Source organism: Sceloporus occidentalis, unplaced genomic scaffold, assembly GCF_023333645.1.
Source record: "Sceloporus occidentalis isolate IW3139 unplaced genomic scaffold, rSceOcc1.0.p SCAF_1, whole genome shotgun sequence".
Lineage (NCBI taxonomy): Eukaryota > Metazoa > Chordata > Lepidosauria > Squamata > Phrynosomatidae > Sceloporus > Sceloporus occidentalis.
The window spans coordinates 154,895,167-154,920,865 of record NW_028316981.1 but is presented as its reverse complement, the minus strand read 5'-3'; the positions used below and the strand labels follow the sequence as shown (position 1 = coordinate 154,920,865).

The following is a 25,699-nucleotide window of genomic DNA, read 5'->3' as shown; positions in this document are numbered from 1 at the left end:
GCACACGGGCTTTGCGCATGGGGGGATGCCCCATTCCAAAATATGGGGTTTAAATATGTGCAAGTCTCCATTTTCATGGGGGGGGGGACAGAATGGATCCCCATGAAAATGGAGGGCCAACTGTATTTATAAAGTGGAGAGAGTAACTTCTACAATTTTCTGCTCGGGAGCTCCTTTGGTGCCTCTGAGCAAAAGACAAACCCACCCAGGATTCCATAGGATGCAGTAATGGTAATTAAAGTGGAAACATAGTGCTGGGAATTGGGTAGTCTAAAAGGGGCTATATATAGAGTAGACCCTTGGTATCTACTGGGGTTTGGTTCCAGGACCCCACGTGGATACCAAAATCTATGGATGTTCAAGTCCCTTTAAATACAATGACATAATAAAATGGCATCTCTCATACAAAATGGCAAAATCAATATTTCCTTTTTGAAGTTTATATATTTTAAAGTATTTTCAAACCTTGGATGGCTGAATCTATGGATAATGAATCTGTGGATAAGGACGGGTGACTGTATTTAGCATATAGCCTCAGCCCTTGCTGTATAACATGTTTTTGGAAAAGCTTTTCAAAACCAGTAGTGGATCTTTGGACATGTTTAGTTTTGTATTTCATCTCCCCCCCCCCCCCCCCGCACCTTTGCCAGTCTGAGCAACTCTCAGAGAATGCCAGAGCACAAAATTGGTCCCTGTACCTTCATGGTTGCCCACACCTGTCGTCATAAGTAGTTCCACCCTGCCTGGTTATGAATCTTGTCATGCTGTCCCCTCTCTATCCAAGACAGAACAAGTGGGGAAAACCTAAGAGTAAGGCTATAGCTAAAGCAACACTTTCAGTAGCTGACTGGATGAGGAAACCAGTATTAAATGTATAAGAAAGACAGAGTGTAATAGGATTAAGTCACTCTTTCCTCATAGCCTAGAATGTGGCCTTATACAATGACACCCATGAAAAGTGAAATAAGGTCACGTCCATTATCTTGGCCCCTCACTGAGACATATCAATTAGCTTTAGGAAGTTGTAGCTTAGAAAAGTAATTTTCTCCTGGCTTTTCCAAGTTCATATACATATACCTTACATATGAATTTCTGTAAAAGAGTAAGTTCCCTGCTAGGTACATAGAGTCTGTGCATGTGAATTGTGAATGCAAAGTTATCTCTTTGCATCAGTGGTGCTCAAACCTTTTACCCTTGTAACCCCCCCCGCCCCCGTACATCTACATATGGATGTCACACACCTCTCCACTTGACATAACATATAACATATGAATAAAAATACTTTGTTTATTTAGTGTGCATAATTTCATTTGCACATTCATGTTTTTTCATATTTTAACATCTTATAGGGAAATAACATTTAAATTACAACAGTTTTATTTAAGTAAATTCAATATTTAACTCAATGCATGTGCAAATTTTACACATAAAAAGTTTGGCAAGAAGAAGAGTAGGAGGAGATGGAGACAGATCAGGGCCTCCAAGACTTGTGTCCCCCTTGAGCAACTCTTGTGCCTTTCTCAGGGGTCCCAGGCCACTGTTTGAGAACCATTGCTTTACATAAAGCTAGGGCTGTACAAAACCAGCCTCCCCCCAGTCATGCAGCCTTAGCAACTGGAAGTTCCCATGTCACCATATAAATCTGGGCAAGATTTATTCAGAGAAGGTTTTCCATTGCCTTCCCCTGAGGCTGAGAATGTGTGACTTGCCCAAGATCACCCAGAGGCTTTCCATGGCCAAGCAGGGATCGAACCCTGCTCTCCAGATTCATAGTCCAATGCTCAAACCACTAAATTAATATCACTTTGTAATATAACTGTTTTTTTGAAACTTTATTATAATTCCTGGCTTTAGCTGTGTTTTATTTCATCTTTCTTGTGAGCTATCTTGGATCTCATAAGGGGAGAAAGTCAGGACATTAAACAAACAGACAGACTGATATAGCTTTATCAAGCCTAATTATAACTCCAGAGTATTGGTCAAAGAAGTAGCCATGTTAGTCTCCTGCAGCATAAAAAAGGAGGATGGAAGGGTGAGAGGCCTTAATACCATTTGGTTCTGCATCTGAAGAAGTGGATTTATATCCACAAAAGGTGCATGCTAAAATAAAAAACAAATTAGTCTTAAAGTTGCTGCTACATTTCACACACATCCCTCCACAACAGTGTGTAAGCTTTTTAGTTCTCCAGGGCTTTTTTTTAAAAAAAAGATAGAAAACAAACAAACAATCCTCACCCAAGTTGGAAATAGCGATGGGGAAAGAGAGAAGAGCATAATCATGCCTACTCAAACCACGTGACTACCTGCATATCAAAACTATAGGAAGAGGAACTCATTACGCATGCATCAACAGTGGAAAAGCAGTGGGATTGGAAGGCATTAATGGCTTTTGCCCATCAATGAGGAAGTGTGTTCCAGCAATAGAGGGTCTTAGATGAGCTACTGGACAGACACGGCATTAAGTGATAAGGTAGGGCCACAGACGCTATTATCCTGTTCTAATTCCACTGTTCAAGCCTTGTGTGCTAAAATCCTGAGTCTAATGCCAAATCAATAACATCTAGCCACAGTTTTGGACTTCTCTGCTTCTTCCACTCTCACCTTCTGCTCATTTTTGTAACCACTGGCACTATGGAGAGTACTTCAAAACACAAAGAGTTCAAAATCCAAAATCCATATTGTGAAAATACCTTTATTAGGCCAACCTAAAAGGGACAAAAGTCAGTGTGAAATTTCAAGACCCATTGAGTCCTTTCTTCAGGCCAAGATGTTCCAAAAAGCAGTCACTCAGAGAGAGGCATAGAGGAGTGAGAGAAAAAGACTGGGAGGTTTATCACACTATACTCTTAACGAGCCATGATTCCAGTGTGACTCCTCTAGCTGCCTCCTGCTGCATTCTGGGATTGGCAGTTTTAAGGAGGGGTATTTAGAATTCTCAGGCAGAGAACTTCTGTGCCTGAGAATTCTAAATACCCCTCCTTAAAACTGCCAATCCCAGAATGCAGCAGGAGGCAGCTAGAGGAGTCAAAGTGGAATCATGGCTCGTTGAGAGTATAGTGTGATAAACATCCTAGTCTTAAAGCCATATTTTAATCTGCATTAAACCACAAGATGCAAACATGCTTAGTACTGTTTACAATAATTTTTCAAAAGTCATTTTTTTTTTTACTTTTGGATTTCTCAAGAATAAGCAGAATAGTTGCTTTTTTGTTAGAATTACATGTTTGGTTGTTTTTTAAAAATGTTTCAAAATACCTTTGGACAAGATCCAGCCTCAGAGGTCGCTACAATAATGGAGCTCTCTCATTGTAGCTACTTCTGCCAATGCCACCCTCCCAAAACCTACTTCTTAAGCCAGGCAGCACTCTAACCAAAGGACTTCTGAAATCCGCAGATGGGGTGTTGGAAAATGTCATTCATAGCACTCTCTTGGGTTGCATCTACATTGCAGAAATAATGCCGTTTGACATCACTTTAACTGCCATGGCTCAATGCTATGGAAGCCTGGGATTTGTAGATTTGTGAGATATTTAGCCTTCTCTGTCAAAAGGCTTCTGGTGCTACAACAAACTTAGGAATCCCTGGATTCTATAGGATGGCGCCATGGCAGTTAAAGCCATAAGTTGATCTCACACATAAGTTGAGGGTAGGTTTTGGGACCAAAATTATGGCTATTGATAGGACCCATGTATAAGTCAAGGGTAAAACTTAAGGGCATGTGACAAAGGATCTAAAGGATGAAGCAATGCAGAAAAAAAACCTTACAAAATTTCAGCAGGCACAACTTTTTGTGCTCATCCTAAAGGCTGGATGGATGAGAGAATAGAGGGGGGGGGGGGGGTCAGTGCTTCCAGGACTGATTATGCTCTTACTTTTCACCAGGACATGGTCCCTTTCAAAATAAGACTTAAAGTGCATTACTTACATTGACCTGTGGATAAGTCGACTCAGGTTTTGGGGGTAAATTTTTTGACTAAAATTTTTAGACTTATACATGAGTATATACAGTAATTGTGCAATGTGGCAGCAGCTTTGGTCATACTGAGAACAGGCAGCTGGAAAAAATCCCAGACCACCTCAGTAAGCCACACCTCTGTTTCTGTACACCTGTGGAAGAATTCATAGACCAACTTCAGCTCAGGAACTGGAACTCACCATCCACTAATAAGTTTTTTTAATCCAGTTTCTAATAACAGTGATTAATATTCTCCTCCTACATGGTTAAGAAACTTCTCCAAACAGGTAGAAAATCAGGCTAGAGATGCTTGAAGAATTTGGTCTTTGTGTATTCGTTTTAGAAAATGTCATGCATTGCAATTTTGTGAGTCAGACTAATATGTAGATCAGAATTTAACGATTCATAGAATCATAAAATGTGTCAGTGTAGTTCTTGAAAATTCAAGCACATCAAAATATGGATTTTGTTTATTTTGTAAATATATAGTAGAAATGCATGTACAGTCAGCCCTCCTTACCTATGGATTTTTTACCCGCAGATTCAAGCATCCACAGCTTGAAAATACTTTTAAAATATACAAATTCCCATAGGCAAACCTTGATTTTGCCCTTTTATATAAGGGACACCATTTTACTGTGCCATTATATTTAATGGGACTTGAGCATCCACAGATTTTGGTATCCACAGGGGCTCCTGGAACCAAACCCCAGCAGGTACCAAGAGCCCACTGTATTTATATAAATATACATTTAAAAATACTTCTGAGAGGAAACCAAACAAAAGTTTAAATATACCTTAAAATTCAAAGATCAATTTAAAATGTATATTGAGGATAAGATTCTTTTAATATCTTCAGATTAATGCAGAAACAGAACCTATAGTGGACCCTTGATATCCCCTGTTATTTGGTTCCAGGGCCCCTGTGGATAGCAAAATCCATGTCTGCTCAAGTACTACAATAGCATAGAAGAATAGTATCCATTATTTTTAAAAAAATGTTAAAATAAATGTTTTACTTTTTAGAGCTGATATATTTTTTAAAAATATTTTCAAACCATGGATGGTTGAATCCATGGATAAGGAATCCGGATTATGGATTATGGCCAACTGTAATTTGGGGTAAAAACTTGCAAAAATAATTCAGACTGAAGATGCTGATTAATCCAGTCATAATTTTGGTAGATTTCATAAGAAAATTGTATCCAAACCTATTACACAGGTTTTGAAAAATCCGTTCTTTTGGATAGGCAAGGGCAGAACTGTTTGCCCTAAGGGGGCGGGGGGGACCCCATAGAACCTTGTAATTAATGGCTGACAATTCCAAAGCACATTCCAAATTTGCATATATTCTGAACAGCCAGGAAAATACCTATCTCTAGAGTTGTCCAGCACAGGCCCATACATGAAACAATGCATCTCAGAGATGTGTCTTTTTATCACCTCAAGCACCATGTCACAGGGCAAAGTCTTATAACTGAATCACTAAACTGAGATCCAGATCTCTGTTTTCCCTCTGACTGCTGTTTTCTTGTCAACAGTGAGATTGTAACTGAAGAGATAAGAAACATGTCTGTGCTCTTGTGAAATCTTTTCATGTCTGCATGTGCATGTCTCATTTGCTGGAAAAGGGGGAGACTTGTCTAAGAGCATTCCCAGTGGAGGAGGCAGTGTTGAGCAGTTGCTAGCTTGATGATTTTGATAGGGATGGAAGGCATTGTGCAACATTCCCCACAGTCTTGATGGAAGAAGCATTTCAGTACCTCCCACTGAGAATTCACACATTTAGAAGATCTAACAGGGCATTTCTGAGAAGTGCAGACAAAGCAATGTGCATATTTTAATGCACATGGCTAAAACATACATAATTGGAAACAAATAAAGAGAAACATACTTCATTCTACAGGTAACAGTTGAATAAATTAGGCAGACTGCATAAATAAACAAATTAAGAAAAATGCATTTAAAAACTGCATGAATTTTGACTCTTGCAACCGTTTGCCACTATTACCACTGCACCAACACCAGCACCTGTTCCTGAGCTTTCTTCTTCCCAAACGTATTGAGATGTGACATTCATCTGGCCGATGTGAAACGCGAAAAAAATCCAACCCACTCCTGTCTTGGCTAAATGAGGGAATGAAAGCTCCATTTACCTCATGATCCTAGCCCACCACTCCTTGTAAGGTACTTAGAGCAGGAGTTTTGGGCAAGAAATCCAGTGCCTTGTCCATCAGAATAAGTGGGGGACGATGAGCAAAACTATCACTTTCTTTTTTTGAAGTAAAGTGAAGTAACATGCTTTACTACAATCCTCTACCAATAAAACAGTTAAGTCTAGTCTAACATTTCCTAAAGGCACCACTATCTAATGGCTCCATGCATCAAAGAGAATTCCACCTACAAGCTGAGAATCACTTCACCTACACAAACAAGGACACAGAAGCCTAAATGCAATTGTTAATTATAACTAGAGTAGACACACTTGAATCAGTGAGATGGTACCAAGTGTTGACCCACCATTCATCAAGTGATTCAATGGTTGTAGCAATTGGATTTTAGGGCAGAGAGCAAGGACACTACTATCCACAAGAGATTTCAGAGATTTCCTTATGTGCAGTATCTCAAATTAAAAATAGCAGTCATCATGCCGACATGTAACTTTGAGACCAGACATGTCTAACATGATCACATATCCCCCTGCATTTCACAGATGAAAATCAGGGCAAGTGTGGCCAAGCAGAGTGTGTCAGAGTGTGGTCAAGATGGCAAAAAGTGATTTTGGACTGGCTTTCTTTCTTGCTGGCTCTTATATCTGGATAGCTACATTATTAATGACTCCTGGACTGGCTGAGGAAGAACCTCTTGTCTCGGTCTTCAACTTGCTGGGTAACCCATGATTGACTTGGACTCAATTGACTGCTTGACCACTCTTGCACCCTAACCCCCTCCTTTGCAGGACACTTGCTGACTGGAGCATAGGATAGAAGCTGCAGTTGCCAAGGGTAAGGATTATAGAACAATTTCTATAATACATATGCATTCTTTTTGAATCTTTTACAGCGGGCCCTTGGTATCCGCTGGGGTTTAGTTCCAGGAGCTCCTGTGGATACCAAAATCTGTGGATGCTCAAGTCCCATTATATACAGTGGCACAGTAAAAAGGTGTCCCTTATATAAAATGGCAAAATCAAGGTTTGCTATTTGGAAATTATATTTGGGGAATATTTGCAAGCCATGGATAGTTGAATCTGGGGATAAAGAATCTGTGGATACGGCAGGCCAATAGAGTTTTAAAGTTTGCATCTAAGGTTGAAAATACTGCAGAGCAGCATATGTAGAAGAGTCCTTCAGTCATCCATTGGCACCTCATTAGAACTTTTGGGACAGATGATATAAATTCAGTTTAGTATATAATTCATGAGGCTTATCCTTGATCCTCATCTCATCAGGCAAAACAATAAAAGCACACATTCCTACCTAAAGTATACTATCTAATAAAGAAAGATAATATGGAGATAATACAAATACAAATATGCACAGTCTATCTTCTCTTTCAACTATGGATGACAGTGTGCACCAGATGGTACAATTTCATCTGTAATTTGTTTGCCGTGTATCATGTGGGATTTTTTTTATCAATTCTTTTGAAACTGTCTCCCTGCCCCCACTATGCCCCTGAATTTGCAAATCAGTCTTGAATGTTTTATTTTATACACACACATGTGTACACTCTCTCTCACACACACATACACATTCACACATGGACAGTTTTTTTGACTCTTCTGTTTGGGAAAGATATTGTTCGAGACCATACGTTATTTGTGTTATTCAGCCTGACACAATTGTTTTATTTTCTACTCACATGTTTGGAAATGGTCATTCTTTCATTATTTCAGTTGCTTAATCCATTAAAATGACTGAATGATAGTTTGTTGGGTGCTTCTGCCTTGATGCGTCTAAAGAAGTGGACTTGTAGCCATGAAACCTCATCCTGAAATAAATGTATCTATGGTGCTGCAAGATTCCTTCCCTGCATTTCCTTATTTGCTGAAAGATACACTTTTATTTGTTGTGTGTTTTGTTTCATGTAGTCTTGTTCAAAGTGTCTGATGGTCAGAGGCTTGCAGTTGGCAAATCGTGCAAACCCTGTGTGGCATGTTGAAATGACAATAGCTCAGCAGAAGAGCACATGCCCCAGGTTCAACACCAGTTATCTCCAGATAGGGCCAGGGAAGTGTTCTGTCTAAAATCCCAGACAGTCACTGCCAGTGAGTATAGTAGAGGATGCTAAGCAAGATGGACCAATAAGACCTTTTAACAGACTAATGATTTGATAGTGCTTAAAGCAGCACCTCATGGTGAATAAAGCAGTTTCTGTACCCAAAACAGGCCTGGAAACAGACTGAAATGGCTTTAGGCAAATATTTTCACCCACAAGCTTCTGACACTGCATGACAACCACTTACTCAGGTACCTTGACCAGTAAGGGAATGTCTAACATAACTCACTATCCTGGACACCACATAAGGCAGTGGTTCTCAACCTTCCTAATGCCGAGACCCTTTAATATAGTTCCTCATGTTGTGGTGACCTCCAACCAATGCTCTCAGTTCCTAAGATCATTGATAATATGTGCTTTCTGATGGTCTTAGGTGACCTCTGTGAAAGGGTCATTGGACCCCCAAAGGGGTCATGACCCACAGGTTCAGAACCGCTGAAATAAGGGTTTATCAGGAGTGATCTATTACTCCCTGGATATATCCTCTCAACACTTTTCTGCTAGATGTAGAAACCGAAGAATAGCACTATGTCAAATATCTCATATCAGTGCATCCTCACGGTGTTCCTTTGTTCAAAGAGCATCAGGGTGTGCATTCTCCCCTCCACATCATCTTGTCCTTACAATAACTCTGTGAAGTAGGTTAGGATGAGAGAGATAGAGAGAGAGAAAGACTGGTCCAAACTCATCCATTGAGCTTTGTGGCCAAGTGAGGGTTTGAACCTGGGTCTTTCTGGTCCTAACCTGACACCTTGACCATTTCTTCATGCTGGCTCTTGTAATCCTGGGTTATAGCATCCCATAGTCCTGGGCTAGATGGTACTCTAGACAATGTTGTTCCCCCCAAAGGTCATATATTAAGTGAAAGCTGTCCTGAAAATCTAGCCCATGCCATCTTGGGGACATTGATGCATTGCAGAGCTCCACCTGCTTTACCTATGTCTCATTCCTTCCTCCCCTGGTGTACTTAACCTACTATGTGCAAGACAGGCACCCCATTCCACAGTCATTCAGTGGCCATGTAAAGACAGGGGAAGGAAAGGGGACATGCAGGAAGCCAGCCAGTTGGGTATGTTCCTCCTGCTAGCTGAAGGAAGACGATGTATCCTCTTGGACCTCTGGAGAACCTCCAGGAAGTTGAAGAGGTTGCCTTTTTCTTCCTGTAGGCATCTGCAGAAAGCAAAGCACTTGGCTGCCAGCTCCCCCTTGTTCTTTCCCCACCTTTCCCTGGTCATTGAATGGCTGTGGAGAAGGCTGCCAGCCAGAAAACAGGTAGGTGGCTTAGTGACAGAATAACAACAGATGGAAGTGCTTAATTTCACCATCTACTCTGACCTAAAAGTACATATGCAGGCATAACATTCAGGTATCTGGGTATGTTGCTAACAGGATACCTGCCACTGTCTCCTATGCTGAAATACCAGGTTGTTAATGCATGCAGTGTTAATGAGAATAACATGGCTTTACAAAAGCATTGTGTCTTATGTCACATTTGCCTAGCAAAGAACATCTACTTTTGCTAAAAGCCCATTAGACTTATTACAGTCCTTCGAATCCTTAACCCTGATCAGTTGTGTAATTGTTTCCCTCTTCAAAAGTCTGAGGACAGAACAATGTAATTTTTAAAATCTCATTTCCTTTAAAATTCATTCCCTGTGTCTCTTTTTCTCCCATTTCTTCCACAAATCCTTCATGCATTTTCAAATCTAGGATATGAGTGCTTACTCCATTAAGACCCTAACAGCACAACATACAAACAAAAGACAACTTAGGAAGAAATAACCCATTTTAGAGCATGTGTAAGAAAACACACACACACACACAAACACACGATATCAGTTTTGGCTTACCTTGCTCTGTTATCCTTTTGCAAACAGAATGTAAACATATCAGATGAGGCAATCATGGATTAGACCTCAGGCGCTCCTGAAGGCCTTCTTAAACTACTGTAGTCCTTTTTCCTGGGGGACCAGTGGTATTTTGATAAGCGGGGACAAGTCCTTTAGGCCAGTGGGTGCCGGGGTTTCCTTGCTGCATCACCACCAGCCGGATTGGAGGCTGAGTTTCAGTTGGAATCTCAGGAGCATACTCTTTACTGGGGTCTTTCCCTCTACAGTCATATAGTATGCAAGAAATCAGGAAAACCAAGAGTAAGATGACATAGCTAGCTACCAGGATGATCAGGTTCAGGGTCACGGGGTCAATTTCTAAATAAAAATCCATTGGATCCCATAATATTTAGCAGGATCCCCATGAACGAAGTTGCATATGCACAGACATGCATGCACTGGTGGAGCAATAGCTAACTGATACATGTATTGGCTTTGTGGTAAAAATACTTTAATCCTGTGCACTCCCGTAGCAATGGATTTCCCCCCCTGAACTGCATGATTAAAGCTGCTCAGTTTAATAACTTAAGCTTCTTCTTTTAATACCATGTTGCCAGCAGTGGCAGAAGCTAAATTTGAATGTTTCACTGCAGTACAATATTCAGCTTTCTATGTGAGCCATGAGCACTCTCAGATTAGGCTTTTATTCTGCCCCCCCCCCCCCACACACACATGGGAATGGGGTAGGGGCTCTACAGAGTGCCAGCTTCCACTCAACCTTCCTGTGTTTTTTCCACTACTTTTTCTGCCTTTTTCCCCACTGAGGAAAAAATAATTATGGATTGAAAGGTATATATGGATGGCATAGATAATATCATATGCTATTTTGACCCATGAACCTTGTGGCTTCATGCCCAGTTTATTCTGCTGTGTTAATCGTCGATTACTGATTAGTAATTTTGTAATTGCTCTTTAATGGACATTAAAGTATTTTCCTTTAAAAAAAGGGATGAAAAGATAGAAAATGTGCCCGAGTCCTATTGCTAGTCCAAATTAAATTAGATCCACTGGCTAATGGAAGAATCAGCACTTATGTAAATATGATGGATTTAAATGGGTCTACTCAAGTTGGCAATTCCAATCAGACTGAAGCCAAGGTATTTGAAGGGTAGTTTTAGGAACATCCATCAGAGGATGTTATTCCTCCATTTCTTCACTATCATTCTGTTATTCAGCTTTTTCTTGCCTATATTCTGAAAAAAAACAACAACAGGGAAGCTGACTGGGCATAAGGGTGTTGTTTTATGAAAAGAAGAAAACTCCAACTTGATTTTGAAGGGGCTTTTGCCAGCTATTCCAGGCATAATTACAACATGCATTGCAATTCATTTATCCATTGTGGCTTCCCTCAAAGAATCCCAGGAATCTTTTAAAAAGCATAGTTTATATTCATAATAATGAGCACTGAAGTCATAACAAACATACACTGGTGTTAGAGAATACAGGTTGCCTTAGATGCTGCTGCAAAAAACCACACAACACCAGCTTGGAAGAAAGGCCACAACTTTATTAGCAAGCCATTGGTATGGGTTGGCACAAAGCATGAGGTCAGGATCTGCGAAATCAAACAACCCGATGTTGTCTGATTAACCAACCTGGCACCCACCAGGCGCTTGGGATGACCTAGGGGCTAAGGAACACAAATTGACCGCAAACCATGCCATGCGTTCACATATTCACTAAGTCCCTAGTCACCGGGAGGCGCACCCGCGTTATGGCCCCCGCAATGGCCATACGCCTGCCCAATTCGCCCCCGGGTACCTAGTGACTCCCAGACCAGAGCACCATGGCCCTGGTACCTACACCGTGCCGATCCTGGCCTATGCTGCCGCCACAAAAGGCCTACACCGAAGGCCTACCGCCAACCCTGCCAAGAGCGATGCTAATGATTAGTGCATAGGTCCAAGTGCGGACGAACATAACCAGCGTAGGCCTTAGATCTCCACCTTCCGATTTTTTGGATGTCCTGCGCGGGCAAGCCTGCCCTGGAAGCAGCCGTAGCAGCGCCTATGCGAAAAGAATGACCTCCGAATTTCTCAGCTGGGAGCCCCAAATTTTTTAAAGTCATTCTTAGCACCGAAACAAATTGGTATCTGGTAAGCGGTGATCCATCCAAATGAACAAAAAGCAAATCCAAACCTATAGGCCGAATCTTCCAATAAGATCGAAGGGCCTTAACAGCACAGACAGGTGAGCCATGTAAGCGATATAACACCACAGTCTGACCAGCTCCCAATTGGTCGCACTTGGACCGGCGAACCGTAAAAGAAACACCGTGCTTTAAAAAAGTGATGTCAGAGGCACCCAACGCCCGCCCTGACACATCGCTCTTGGACCCAGCCACCAATTCTCCCAATCTGAAGGCACCAAAGAAAGCCACTGTAAATGCTGCACGAAACAGTTTGATTTCAAAACGAGATGAACAAACAACAGGTAAATGCATATACAGCTTGCATAACAATTGAAAACATATAGGGCGACGTACATCTTTAGTAATCGCATGAGCTCTTCTCCATCCTTCGACAGCCCTTTTTACCAGAAAAGAAGCGCAAGGGTCACAAAAACCTCCTGCCTTTGAAAAGAAAGAAATGCCAGCGAGATGAATGGCCATAGTTTTGGGAGCAATGTTATTGTGCCTAAGCCAAACCAAAAATTGCAAAACCACTTCTGTGGTAACCGGCCAACAAGGCTGTAAAGCTGATTCACCAAAAAACTGAAAGAGTTTCTTTAAAGCATTCTTATAGCTCTTAAAAGTAGATGGAGCAATGGAACCCAAAATGCCTTGTATTATTTCAGACATCCAACCTCCCACATGGACACCGGAAACTGGGTAGGTTGAAGATCTGCCTCTGGGGCCAACAGACGAAACCGCTGAACCTGGAATCGAGAAATCGCATCAGCAATATCATTTTTTAATCCTGGGACATGTCGAGCTGTGAAAGAAATATTGTTAACCAAGCAACACAAAACAAATTTCCTGACCAAACCCATGACCCTAGTGGATTTAGAGGTTTGCTTATTAAGGACAGCCACCACAGCTTGGTTGTCGCACCAAAAACACACCTTTTTGTTGGAAAATTCGGCACACCAAATGATGACTGCTACAACAATGGGAAAAAGCTCCAGGAAGGTCATATCTCTTAAGATATCTGACCCATGCCACCCTGCAGGCCATTTTTCGGCACACCAATGGCCTTGAAAATAAACACCAAAACCGATGCTTCCAGCAGCATCAGAGTGAACTTGCAATTTATCTTCTAGACACCAAGATTTTTGCCAGATGGCAATACCATTAAAGCCATTTAAAAATTGTAACCAGATTCTCAGGTCCTCTTTGATTTGTCTGGTAATGCGAACGTGATGATGCAAAAGCGTGGGGCCAGCCAGAGATCTAGCAAGCCTGGCACAAAAGGCTCTACCAGGAGCCACCACTTTGCAAGCAAAGTTCAGATGCCCCAATAAAGACTGAACTTGTTTTAACTTAAGCTTAGAAGCAGCCAAGGCATGGTCCAACAAACCACACAGGTTGGCAACCTTTTCTTGAGGCAAACAGGAAAAGCCCTTAACAGAATCCAAATGAATACCTAAAAAAGACATAGCCGTAGCAGGGCCTTCCGTCTTATCTGCTGCCAGGGGAACCCCAACCTCAGCTGCCAACCCAGTGAAGGCATTTAACAGATCAGAACACTTGGTGGAGTTTGCAGGACCCACAAACATAAAATCATCCAGATAGTGGGTAACCAAAGGGGAAGAGGCCCTGCGTTTTAACTCCCATTCCAAAAAGGTGCTAAAAGACTCAAAGGCTGCACAGCTGATAGAGCAGCCCATAGGCATGGCCATGTCAAAATAAAATTTTCCTTCGAACTGGAAGCCTAAAAATTTGAAATCTTCAGGATGAACCGGAAGGAGTCTAAAGGCTGACTGAATATCGCACTTGGCCATAAGTGCACCCTTTCCACACGCCCGAACAAGTCGGACCGCATGATCAAAGGAAGCATATTTGACGGAACACAACTCCTCTGGGATCGCATCATTCACCGAAGACCCTGGAGGGTAAGAAAGGTGATGAATGATTCTAAATTCCCCAGGTGCTTTCTTAGGCACCACACCAAGGGGAGAAATATGAAGATTATCAAAAGGGGGAACATCAAAGGGACCGGCCACGCGTCCCGCCTGTATTTCCTTGTTGATCTTGGCCCTAAGAACCTCAGGCATGGATCTAGCAGACAACAAATTATTAGGAAAATGATGCGAAAGTGGGGCTTGGACTGGTATCCTAAATCCCAAGGAAAAACCATCAGCCAAATAAGAAGCAGCTTGCTTATTAGTGTATGCTGACAATAAAGGGAGAAGAGCATTGGTATTTACGGGCGTAAAAGCCCTGGCTGATACCTGGGTTGAAACCTTAGCAACCTGTTGATTTTTGGCTCCCTGCAGCACCGGCATCTGGGCCCCCCGAACTTTCTCGTTTGCCGGTGGTCGCGGAGGCAGGGCGCCCAGCTCGAAAGGGCTGAGCGGCTGGAGCAGGGCGGGAACACGATGACCTAGGATGAGACCCTCTACAACTGCTACAACAATGTTCAAATTTACAATTTGTGCGAGAACAACGTCCAGCATTATAGTCCCAACAAGATAATTTTGCGTCCTTCTTGACCTGTCCTTTCTGTGGGCCCTTGAACCTAGCAAGGGTGCCCACCTCTAGCAGCCAAATTTCGTTATGGAGCAAGTCCCAACGCTCCCGTGAATTCTGCGATGCATGTTGACGAAAGGCCGCATCGTAGGCAATGGCAGCAGCATCACCTGCGAATGTCCTTGCACGCAGAACATTCAAAAAATGGCTGTCCAAATGCCAAGCACGTTCAGGGAAGGCCATGGAAACCACAGCCTTGAAGATAACAAAGCCCTCTAACCAATTGGAAAAGGTGGGCTCAGCAGGAACTGCCTTTGGCTCGTGCTTACTAGCCTTTGTTGAAGTGACAGCCACAGCATCTTTTCCTTTAGGTTGAAGAAGGGTAAAAACGTCTACATAGCAACCCTTCAGGATATTCTTGCGCACTTTCTTCGATAAATGTGCACCAGGAGGACGCTCTCCAGGAGAGCAAATAGGAAAATCCGCTGCACGCGGATCCACCCACACACCCTGAAGACCTGGGCGCCAAGCCCTCTTTTTGATGGCCCACTTGGGCAAACCAGGAACCAAAGCATGCTCAACCCAAAAACCGTCCCTCCCAAAAGGCACCCCATGAGGATCTCCACCTTCCACGGCAGGCTGAAGAACTCCCTCTCGACGCGCTCTGCGACGTCTCCTCTTGGCCTTGCGTTTACGTTTCTTCTCCTTCCGACGCTCAGCTGATGACGTGGAGGACGAACTCGAGCTCGATGAGCTGGACGAACTGGACACCTGCCGGACGCGATGTCGGGATGAAGGAACCGATGAACTGGAGCCTTGACCGCCCGAAGATGTCGATGCAGGAACCGATGATCTGGGAACCTGACGTCCGGATAACTGAGGCTCACGTGTCGCAGATGCCGAAGAGCTGGCAAGCTGGCTAGAGGTAGTAGCTTTCTGAATGAGCTCAGCAATGGATCTTGACAGTACAGCCAAAGATTCGCCCGACAAACCAGTAGCCCCATCTGGCTGCGTCAATGTGTCCCCAGGTGGTCTAGAAGGAGGCCGATGCCTCTCCCCAGACCCACTGCTAGAGCTGGGAGAGATGTCTCTGGGACCTATCCCAACATTTGGAGGGACCGACAATCTGAGCCGCTGCACAGCTCCTGAGCTCTGGCCCCTGCCAGTCCTGGACTTTTTAGGAGGCATTATTTTAATACTGGACAGAGGCACCACAACAAGCAATGTCCTATAGTCTAAACAAAAGAACAAAGCTTGCAAAGACTCAAAATTAAAAGCAAGACCTGGCAATAGCAGCACAGAGGATAGTGCCTCAAATTGATGGCGGATTTTCCCGCCAAAACAAAATGGCGGATTTTCCCGCCAAAACAAAATGGCGGATTTTTCCCGCCAAAACTAAAACGGCAGGAGGGCCAAAATCCCCTGAGGGGGAAGAAAAGATGGCTGCCGCGCCCGCAGGCCAGGCCTCAACCGGCCACAAGGACCCCCCCACTGGGTCCGTCGGCGACGGAGCCGCGGACCGGGGCTAATGGCCCCAGTGGAACGGGGATGGGGGAGGACCAACCGCCCCCACCACACCGCCCCACTTACCCCGGCCCCGGCCGGCTCCAAGGAAGGGAGGAAAGACTCAGGAGGAAGCTACTCCAGTCTTCCTCCCTTCCTTCTTGGCTCCGCTCCGTGCGAAGCCAAGCGCCGACTGAGGGGACAGGGCCAACAGCACGGCCTAATAAAGGCCTAGGCCCCGCCCCCTCCAACGTGCAGTGCGGGGCTCCTCCCCCAGGGCAGCCCAACCAATGAGCTGCCCTGGAGGACCGGAAGTCCCGCACCACAAAGTCTGGCTCCCAGAGTGTCGCGGGGCGGAAGGGGCCGCCCCTTCCGCCCCGCGCACCAATAGGGAGCCGGGCAAGCCCCAGAGCATTCTGGGGCTTGTAGTTTCTTGCCGATTCTTCGGCAAAACGGCCTGCCCCGCAGCGAGGCGGCCGTGATTAACTATAACAACATGATCAAATCATAGCAAAAATGCATTGATTTTTACTTTTCAGGTTAGCTTGCTTTCATAATTTGCAGCATATGGGGATCAATGCAACTTTCATCAAAATGGATTTTGCCACATTTTAGATGATTTTGGCATTGGCCTCATGAAGAGGGTTCTGTCCCTATGGGTGCATTCCCTCTATGATTTAATGCAAATCACTGATTGCGCTATACAACAGTCTTTCCCAATTGAAACTGGTTCTGATCCTACTTTGATTGATTTGTGTCACGATAAAGCAAAGCAAACACAAAAAACCAAAAAACCCCAACCCCCCCCCCCCAAAAAAAAACCAAAAGGTTTTTTCCAGAACTAGTTTTCTAGTATTTCTTTTGAAAATAATCAATTCTGTAACATGTTCAACAAGTGGGAACAATGGATCTGAACTGCATCATTTTGGAGGGGAGGGACTTAGGGCAGAGGGATGTTTACCATCCCTCCTCAGTTTTTGGTAGACCCACCATCCCCTCAGCCTTTGTACTTGTGGTGTGACCTACGGGCACATGATATTTTTTTTAAAAAATAAAACTGATAGAGGATTCAATTCATTTATTTTGCAACTACTTGCAGTCAGTGAGGGAAGTACTTGCTAAACCAATGAACTGAATCTTCAATTTTTAAAAATAAAAATATTTCCCCCTCTCCTTCCCAAGGACCCATCCTACATTCCAACCTTCTCTCCTGGAAGAATACCAAAACATCCTCCATTCTGAGAATGAGCAGTAATCATGAATTTATATGCTTATTTTTAACTTGTGTGTGTGTGTTGTGTGTAATGTCCCCCATTTTTGCTGACAGGTCCTCCATCTGAGTTGAGGTTTGGCTGGGAAAAGAAATCCACTCTTCTCTCCCTCTCTCTTTCTGTTGTCTCTCCTCTCCAAATCCCTTGCCATTGGGCTCCCACTGACTTCATGTGATGCCAGCCTTTGTATAATTTCTTATAATGTTATTATTTTATAATGTTGCTCCAGTATATCTTTTATATGTTTTGCTGTTTAATCTTATTTTATGGTTTGTACATACAGTATGTTTGTATCTAGTGTTATGATTGGGAGTGTATTAGGTCTTGGGATTAATTCTTTTTATTGTGCTTTTAACTGTATGCTGTGTTATTTTATGTTGTTGGAATCCTCTTTGATTCCTTTGTGAAAAAGCAGAATATAAATAAATTATTATTATTATTATTATTATTATTATTATTATAAATAATTGAGGTCAGGTTCTTATTGTGAAGTTTTGATTTGGAACTTTGAATGGGAGAAGATGGCAAAATGCTAACAGGGGGCAGAGAAAAGGCAGAATTACTCAACACCTTCTCTGCTTCAGTCTTCTCAGAAAAGGCAAAAGGTGTTCAACCTGAGGATAATGGAGCAGAGGACAGAATAGGGGAATTTCAGCACAGAATAAGTAAAGAGATAGTAGAGGAATACCTGGTTAATCTAAATGAATATAAGTCTCCAGGACCAAATGAACTACATACAAGGGTATTAAAAGAGCTGGTAGATGTAATATTGGAGCCATTGGCTATAATCTTTGAGAACTCCTGGAGAACAGGAGAAGTCTCAGCAGACTGGAGGAGGACAAATGTTGTCCCCATCTTCAAAAAGGGGAAAAAAGAGGATCCCAACAATTATCGTCCAGTTAGTCTGACATCTATACCAAGAAAGATTCTAGAGCAGATCATTAAAAAGAGAGTCTGTGAACATCTAGAAGGCAATTTCATAATCACAAAAAGTCAACACGGGTTTCAGAGAAACATGTCATGCCAGACAAATCTAATCTCTTTTGATAAAATTACCAGTTTAGTAGATGAAGGTAATGCTGTGGATATAGTATATATTGATTTCAGTAAGGCCTTTGACAAGGTTTCCCATGACATTCTTGCAAACAAGCTAGTGAAATGTGGGCTAGAAAAGGTAACTGTTACATGAATTAGTAATTGGTTGACTGGCCGAACCCAAAGAGTGCTCATCAATGGCTCTTTTTCATCCTGGAGAGAAGTGACCACTGGGGTCCCACAGGGTTCTGTCCTGGGCCCAGTGCTATTCAACATCACAGCTCATTGTGATAGGAAAACCAAGAACATTCAGCTGCATTACAGCTGGTCACTGTAAATAGCTTACAACATCATTTAGAAAACATATCCAGTAGCCATGTTGGCCATACAGCAAAGTACAATAGCTTCTAAAATCCACAAAACAGTGATACCATTATTGGCTAAACAAAATCCAGAAAATACATGATTTAAGCTTTTGTAGGTCTTTGACACAAACATTTTCATTCTTTCTTTCTTTCTTCTGTTTGATTTTTTAGACCTTTGCCTGATAAAGAAGTCGGTGGAGCCTCAAAAGCTTTTATTTTATGCATTTGGTTGGCCAGTAAAGTTATTGCTGTTTTGTGGATTTTGGATGTTATTGAACATTATTTAGAGTTGGTGCTTGGGGTTTCTTATTTTCCTTTTCATGCCCCCCCCCCCCTTTTGTGTCCTGTGTTTTGTCCTGTGTTGCACACTGACTGTCAATTCAATGGCAGACTAAATATAGCACATTGTAGAAGTACTAAATTGTTATTGTTATGAGTTTACACAAGGGAGAGCTTAATACTGTAACAGGAGAGGAAAGGAGTAGTAGTGAGCAGCCACTGCAGGAAGGTGAGCTGAACAAACCATAGAGCAGTGATGGTGAACCTTTTACAGACAGAGTGCCCAAACTGCAACCCAGACCGCACTTATTTATAGCAAAGTGCCACGTCCCTCTGGCTTTCTAGTAAGAAACTCTGGCAAACTCTGTGCTAGGGCTACAGAATGTGTGCCCACAGAGTGGGCTCTGAGTGTCACCTTTGACACGTGTGCCATAGGTTCGCCATCAATGCCATAGAGCCACAGGAGCTACTTGAGAGAAGAGATGTGCAGATTTCTGGCTTATAGGATCTACTTTGTTGTTTATTAGAACTCCAATAGCCAGCAATCAGAATCAGGTGCAAAAGACACAAACCTAGAATTAAGGAACTATGAGCCCAGGAATTTAATGTTCAGTATAAGAATTGAACAAAGTTCACCCCCTGTTTGCACACCAGTCTTCAAAACTGCCATGTTACTGCTTCTGTCCTGGTTTATGCCAGCCTCCACAGTCCTGGCTACCTGCCCTAACCCTTTCACAACATGCCTTATGGTCTGTATTTATTTATTTATTTATTTTTAATACAATTGTGTTAATCATGGCATTTTATTAAAGAAAAGGGTGTGTGTGTGTGTGTGTGTGTGTGTGAAAACAGCCCGCTTAGGAATAGTGAGGGGGAGAGGAGCAGAATCACACTCACTTGTACCACATTACCGCCTGCATATCAGAACTGCTTCAGGAGGAACTTATCACACATTAATCAACAGTGCAAAAGCATTGTGATTGGGAGGCACTGACCGGCTTTGCCCATCAAGAAAAAGGAGCACTCCAGCAGTGGATGGATTACAGACCAGCTACTGGACTGACACAGCATCATATGATAAGGTACATGCTACTTTTCTACTCTAAATCCACTTTTCAAGGCTTGTGACATAAAATTATAAGTCACAACAGGTTAAAATATTTAAAACATGGCAATGAGAATAAAAGTACCATATTCCTCACTTAAAAGATCCTTCTGCAATAATCAGTTAATAGCCAAATAAAAAGATTCATTGAGTGCTAGTGGAAAGAATCATAGAATCATAGAATCATAGAATCGTAGAGTTGGAAGAGACCACTAGGGCCATCCAGTCCAACCCCCTGCCATGCAGGAAATCCAAATCAAAGCATCCCTGACAGATGGCCATCCAGCCTCTGTTTCAAGACCTCCAAGGAAGGAGACTCTATCACCCTCCGAGGGAGTGCATTCCACTGTCGAACAGCCCTTACTGTCAGGAAGTTCCTCCTAATGTTCAGGTGGAATCTCTTTTCCTGTAGCTTGCATCCATTGTTCCGGGTCCTGTTCTCTGGAGCAGCAGAAAACAAGCTTGCTCCCTCTTCAACATGACATCCTTTCAAATATTTAAACAGGGCTATCATATCACCTCTTAACCTTCTTTTCTCCAGGCTAAACATCCCCAGCTCCCTAAGTTGTTCCTCATAGGGCATGGTTTCCAGACCCTTCACCGTTTTTGTCACCCTCCTTTGGACACGCTCCAGTTTCTCAATGTCCTTTCTGAATTGTGGCGCCCAGAACTGGACACAATATTCCAGGTGGGGCCTGACCAAAGCAGAATACAGTGGCACTATTACTTCTCTTGATCTAGACACAACACTTTTATTGATGCAGCCTAAAATCGCATTGGCCTTTTTAGCTGCCGCATCACACTGTTCACTCATGTTCAACTTGTGGTCTACTTGGACTCCTAGATCCCTTTCACACGTAGTTTCATTCAGCCAGGTGTCACCCATCCTATATCTGTGCATTTTATTTTTCTGCCCTAAGTGCAATACCTTACATTTCTCCGTGTTGCATTTCATTTTGTTAGCTTTGGCCCAGCTTTCTAGTCTATTCAAGTCATTTTGAATCTTGATCCTGTCCTCTGGGGTATTAGCTATTTCTCCTAATTTGGTGTCATCTGCAAATTTGATAAGTATGCTCCCAATTCTGTCATCCAGGTCATTGATAAAGATGTTGAATAGCACTGGGCCCAGAACAGAGCCCTGTGGGACCCCACTGGTCACTACTCTCCAGGATGAAAAGAGAGTAGAGAGTGAACCAGCCCAGTCTCCTGTGGGATGGAGCAGCCGCCAAGAAGGCCCTCTTATGTATTTTCATCAAATGTTGCTGTGATAGAGCAGTATAGGTCCTTATTGTGCCCTCTGATGTGGTGCAGAAATTATGGCAGAATTTCCCAAGACTGGCTAAACCATTGCACCTTCTACTCTAGGAAACATGGCTGGCAACTAGTCACACTTTCTGTGTCTTGTCATGAGAAGCAACTGGGTCCTTCAACTGTTTTGGGGAACAGATTCATATTTAAAGGTTTTAGAAGACGGGGAAACAGCTCACTTGGACACGTCCTGTCTAGCAAGGTTCAGCACTCCCTCCAGCCCATCTTGTGACCAAATTGGCATATTATCATTATTATTATTGTATTTATTTGTATCCCACCCTTTTCCCAAAAATGAGACTCAGGCAGGTTACAGACCGCCATTTAGTACGTAATGAATACGTACTAGGGTTAGGAAGGGGCGGTGCTTCTGCACCCCCCTAACCCTAGTACGTATTCTGTACGTACAATATGGTGGCGGCCGTTCCACACGGCCGCCGCCATATTTACGTATCAGACGCTGTGCGTCTGCATGTGTCGTGGCCTCTATGATGTCCCGAGTCCGCCCCTGGCGCCTCACAACGTCATAGAGGCGCCGCTTAACGAAGCTCCATTTTGGAGCTTCTTTTTTGCTCCGTAACGGAGCCGCGCGGTTTGGCTGCAGCGGCTCCCTTATGGAGCAAACAGCGGCGGCGGCAGATCGCCGCAAAGCGGTGGTTTATAACCCGCCTCAGAGAGGTTTACAGTATTAAAGCCATATTGTTATTGTTGTGTGCCTTCAAGTCATTTCTGACTTATGATGACCCTAAGGTGAACCTATCATGGGGGTTTCTTGGCAATATTTATTCAGAGGGGGTTTACCTTTGCCTTCTTCTGAGGCTGAGAGACTGTGACTTGCCCAAGGTCATCCAATGCATTTTTATGGCCAAGCAGGGATTTGAATCTTGATCTGCATGCTCAAATCACTCTGCCATGATGGCTCCCAACTGACATGTTACTAATGAATAATGTAACATAATGTTTTGCCTCACCCACAGGGAATAAGCATTGAGGCAGGTTGGCTTTTTTTTCTTTTAAAAAGAGAAATCTTAATATGAATACCTTAGCTCACAGTGCAATGTTGTGAAATGGAGCTGGTGGGAAAGTGATGTGGGGAAAGAGGGTTTTGTACTTCTGATGCTTTGCCCCAGGCAGCATGAGGATAGTTTACATGGAATCACATTCCTGGCTCTACTAGAGGTTAGAGAGCTCTGGAGGTGGTGTAAGTTTAAACCTCTTTGCAGTCCAAGGGCAGGGTCAGAGAACATCAGTGCAAATGAGAATAAGGCCTCGGTTGTTTCACTGCTGAAAACAGAATCTATCATCACCAAGCAATGCCTCTCATGGTGATAAATCTTTCATTTAGATCCAGATGTTCCAGCATCCACAGGGATTTGCTTGTTGGCTGTCTCATATAAGGATTTGAAAAGCAGAGCCTCATTTACTTCAGAGATAAAGAATATTGAAATACACCAGACAAGCGAAACATTTATTGACACCACGATCTTTTAGAGATAATGGCGCACAGACTGGTTTCATACTTATAGATTTGGGGTTTTAGTCCAAAGGAACACTTATGAGAGAAAACTCTATCTGTGATATCGATTGAAAAGGCCCACTGACATCTATCACATTTTGATTAAAATTCTCCCTCCAAATAAGATAAATGTGGCTGTAAAGCCTCCTGTAGGAAGAAGCAGTTTGGTAGCAGGTTCTTGAGCCACCAGTCGAAGACCATTGCTCTAAAAAGTGCCATTTTAAATCAAATCATTTTATGTATGGACTTAAACTTTCAGGTAACAGATGTTTTATTCATAGGCCATCTAGTGGTGACACCTGGGAGTGTTTTGCTAGCACAATGGAGGTGTTAACAGGGGTATTTTCTTTTTAAGGATTCTCCCAAACCAGTAATCCCAAAGTAAAAGTCCCTTCATTCACCACAGTTTTGGATTGGTTTGATGGTTTCAGGAAGGAAATAACAGTAACATATATCTTATTTTTCACATGTGGCTGGTGGGATAAATACAACAGTTTTGGCTAGAGACAGGGCAGAAAGCAGGAGGTATCAAGAAGTTACGCCAGTCAGATTTGCAGCCTCCTAAGGTGGTTTTCCTTTGGAAAGTAGTCATATTGGTGAAAGATACACCTAACTAGGGCTCCTACCACCAATGGCACTACCTTTTCTTGGTGGTGGGACTGTGAAAGGCAAGAGGATATGCTGATGGCAGCAGTGCTGCTAATAGAATCTGCCATGTCAGACAGGCTTTTTAATATAATGAGACAATTCAAAATGAAACAAGAGACAGTGCCAGAAGATGAGATTCTCAGGTTGGATGTCATTCAACTAGCTACTGGGGTACAGCAGAGGACAACTACAAGTAGGGCTGTGTTTTGGATGTGCTCAGAAGTGAAAGGAAAGTCCAAAGCTGCACAACGGTTATTATAGGAACACTGAATGTATGAAGCATGAATCAGGGAAAGCTAGCTATAGTAAAACAAGAAATGGGACTTATAAATATTTCAATACATGTGGTAAGCAAACTAAAGTGGACAGGAATAGGAAATTTTGACTCAGATAATTCCCCAGTGTTTTACACAGGAAATGAAAATCTAAGAAGAAAGAGGGTGGCATCAATTGTAGAGAGAGATGTAGCAAAAGCAGTCAAAGGATATAAAGCAAAGTCTTACTGAATTGTGTCAATAAGCCTTCAGGGAAAATCCATCCATATAACCTTAATCCAATTTTATATTCCAACTACAGAGCAAGAAGAAGAAGAAATGGAAAGATTCTATACTGGAGTCCAGGAGGAAATTAACCACACACCACAACAGGAGTTCTTGTTAATGATTGGAATACAAAAATAAGAGACAGCAGAATCAAAATTGTAGGAATATTTGGCCTAGGATCAAATGAAGCAGAACACCAACTGATTGAATTTTGCAAGGCCAACAGTTTGTTCATTGCAAACACGTTCTTTAAGTAATAATATAATAATATAATTTATTTATAGTCCACTTTTTTGCACAGGAATCAAAGCGGATTACAACAGTATAAGAATAAAACATTGTACAGTTAAAAATTTTAGTTAAAAAGAACAATCCCATATCCCACCCGTCCCCCCAAGCATAAAAAAATTAATCAAAACCTTAAAAAGAGATTAAACAACAAGAAAGAGTAAAACATTCTAATTCGAATCAATTTTTTTGCTGTGCTCCAGCCATAAGCCCGTCTATCTCATTATTCAGAAACTCTAGGAAAGCCAGAAGGCTCTCAGATCTCCACGTGATTGGAGACAGTTTTCTGGAGCAATCATGTTGATATCACCAACCATTTCCCCATGTGACTGAAGGAGCAACTGTATACATGGACATCACCTGATGACCAATAAAGAAATCAAATAGACTACATAATGGAAAGCAGAAAACAGAGAAGCTCCATTCCCTCTGCAAAAACAAGACCAAGAATAGATTGTGGCACAGACCACAAACCACTAATATCAAACATTAGACTAAAGCTAAAGAAAATCACTAAACCAACTATGATGCCAGAATACAACCTGAAGAACAGCCCCATCGAATTTAAAGATAAAGTGAAAAATAGATTTATTCTATTAAGCCTAATCGACCAGGAGCCACAAGAACTCTGAATTGAAACCAGGGACATTGTCAGGGAAGAATGCAAGAAGACACTATCAGCAGCCAAAAGCCAGAGAGAGAGAGAGAGAGAGAGAGAGAGAGAGAGAGAGAGGGGGGGGTAGGGGGGTGGGGTGGGGGTGGGCTCAATGGATGACAGATGAAACTCTTCAAGCAATTAAGGACAGATGAGAAGCAAAAGTAAAAGGTGACAGAAATAGAGTTAGAAGCATGAGTGCAATTATTCAATGACTTGTGTGCAGGGAGAAAGAGAACTGCTATAATAATCAATGTGGAGAAACAGAAGGTGACAACAAAACAGGAAAACAGGAAGGTGACAACAGAACAAGAAGATAAAAAAATGGTAGTTAATAGTTTGGCTGAAGAATTACTAACAAGTACCTAAATTGCTTGAGTATTGGACTAGAACTCTGGAAGACTATCATTCAAATCCCCTCTCAGCCAT

The 25,699-nt window shown here is 42.6% G+C and overlaps 3 protein-coding genes across 3 annotated transcripts in view; all 3 read right to left on the bottom strand.

The window, feature by feature from the left end:
* Positions 1-10,228, bottom strand: part of MMD (monocyte to macrophage differentiation associated) — a 90,311-nt gene extending 80,083 nt beyond the window's left edge. The window contains exon 1 of the mRNA XM_089478342.1: positions 10,087-10,228. Coding sequence (XP_089334468.1) covers positions 10,087-10,142 — 56 coding nt within the window. The 5' untranslated portion in view covers positions 10,143-10,228. The remainder of the gene's footprint in view (positions 1-10,086) is intronic.
* On the bottom strand, positions 10,175-10,519 carry SMIM36 (small integral membrane protein 36). The gene has a single exon (XM_089478363.1). The coding sequence runs from the start codon at positions 10,457-10,459 to the stop codon at positions 10,175-10,177; it is 285 nt and encodes a 94-aa protein (XP_089334489.1). The 5' UTR covers positions 10,460-10,519.
* A 773-nt stretch (positions 10,520-11,292) lies between these two features.
* LOC149322475 (uncharacterized) lies at positions 11,293-14,340 on the bottom strand. The gene is made up of 2 exons (XM_089499083.1): positions 13,416-14,340; positions 11,293-11,318 (listed from the first exon to the last, which is right to left on the bottom strand). Exons 1-2 carry the CDS (start codon positions 14,338-14,340, stop codon positions 11,293-11,295), a joined length of 951 nt encoding a protein of 316 aa, XP_089355209.1.
* Positions 14,341-25,699: the final 11,359 nt, after the last annotated feature.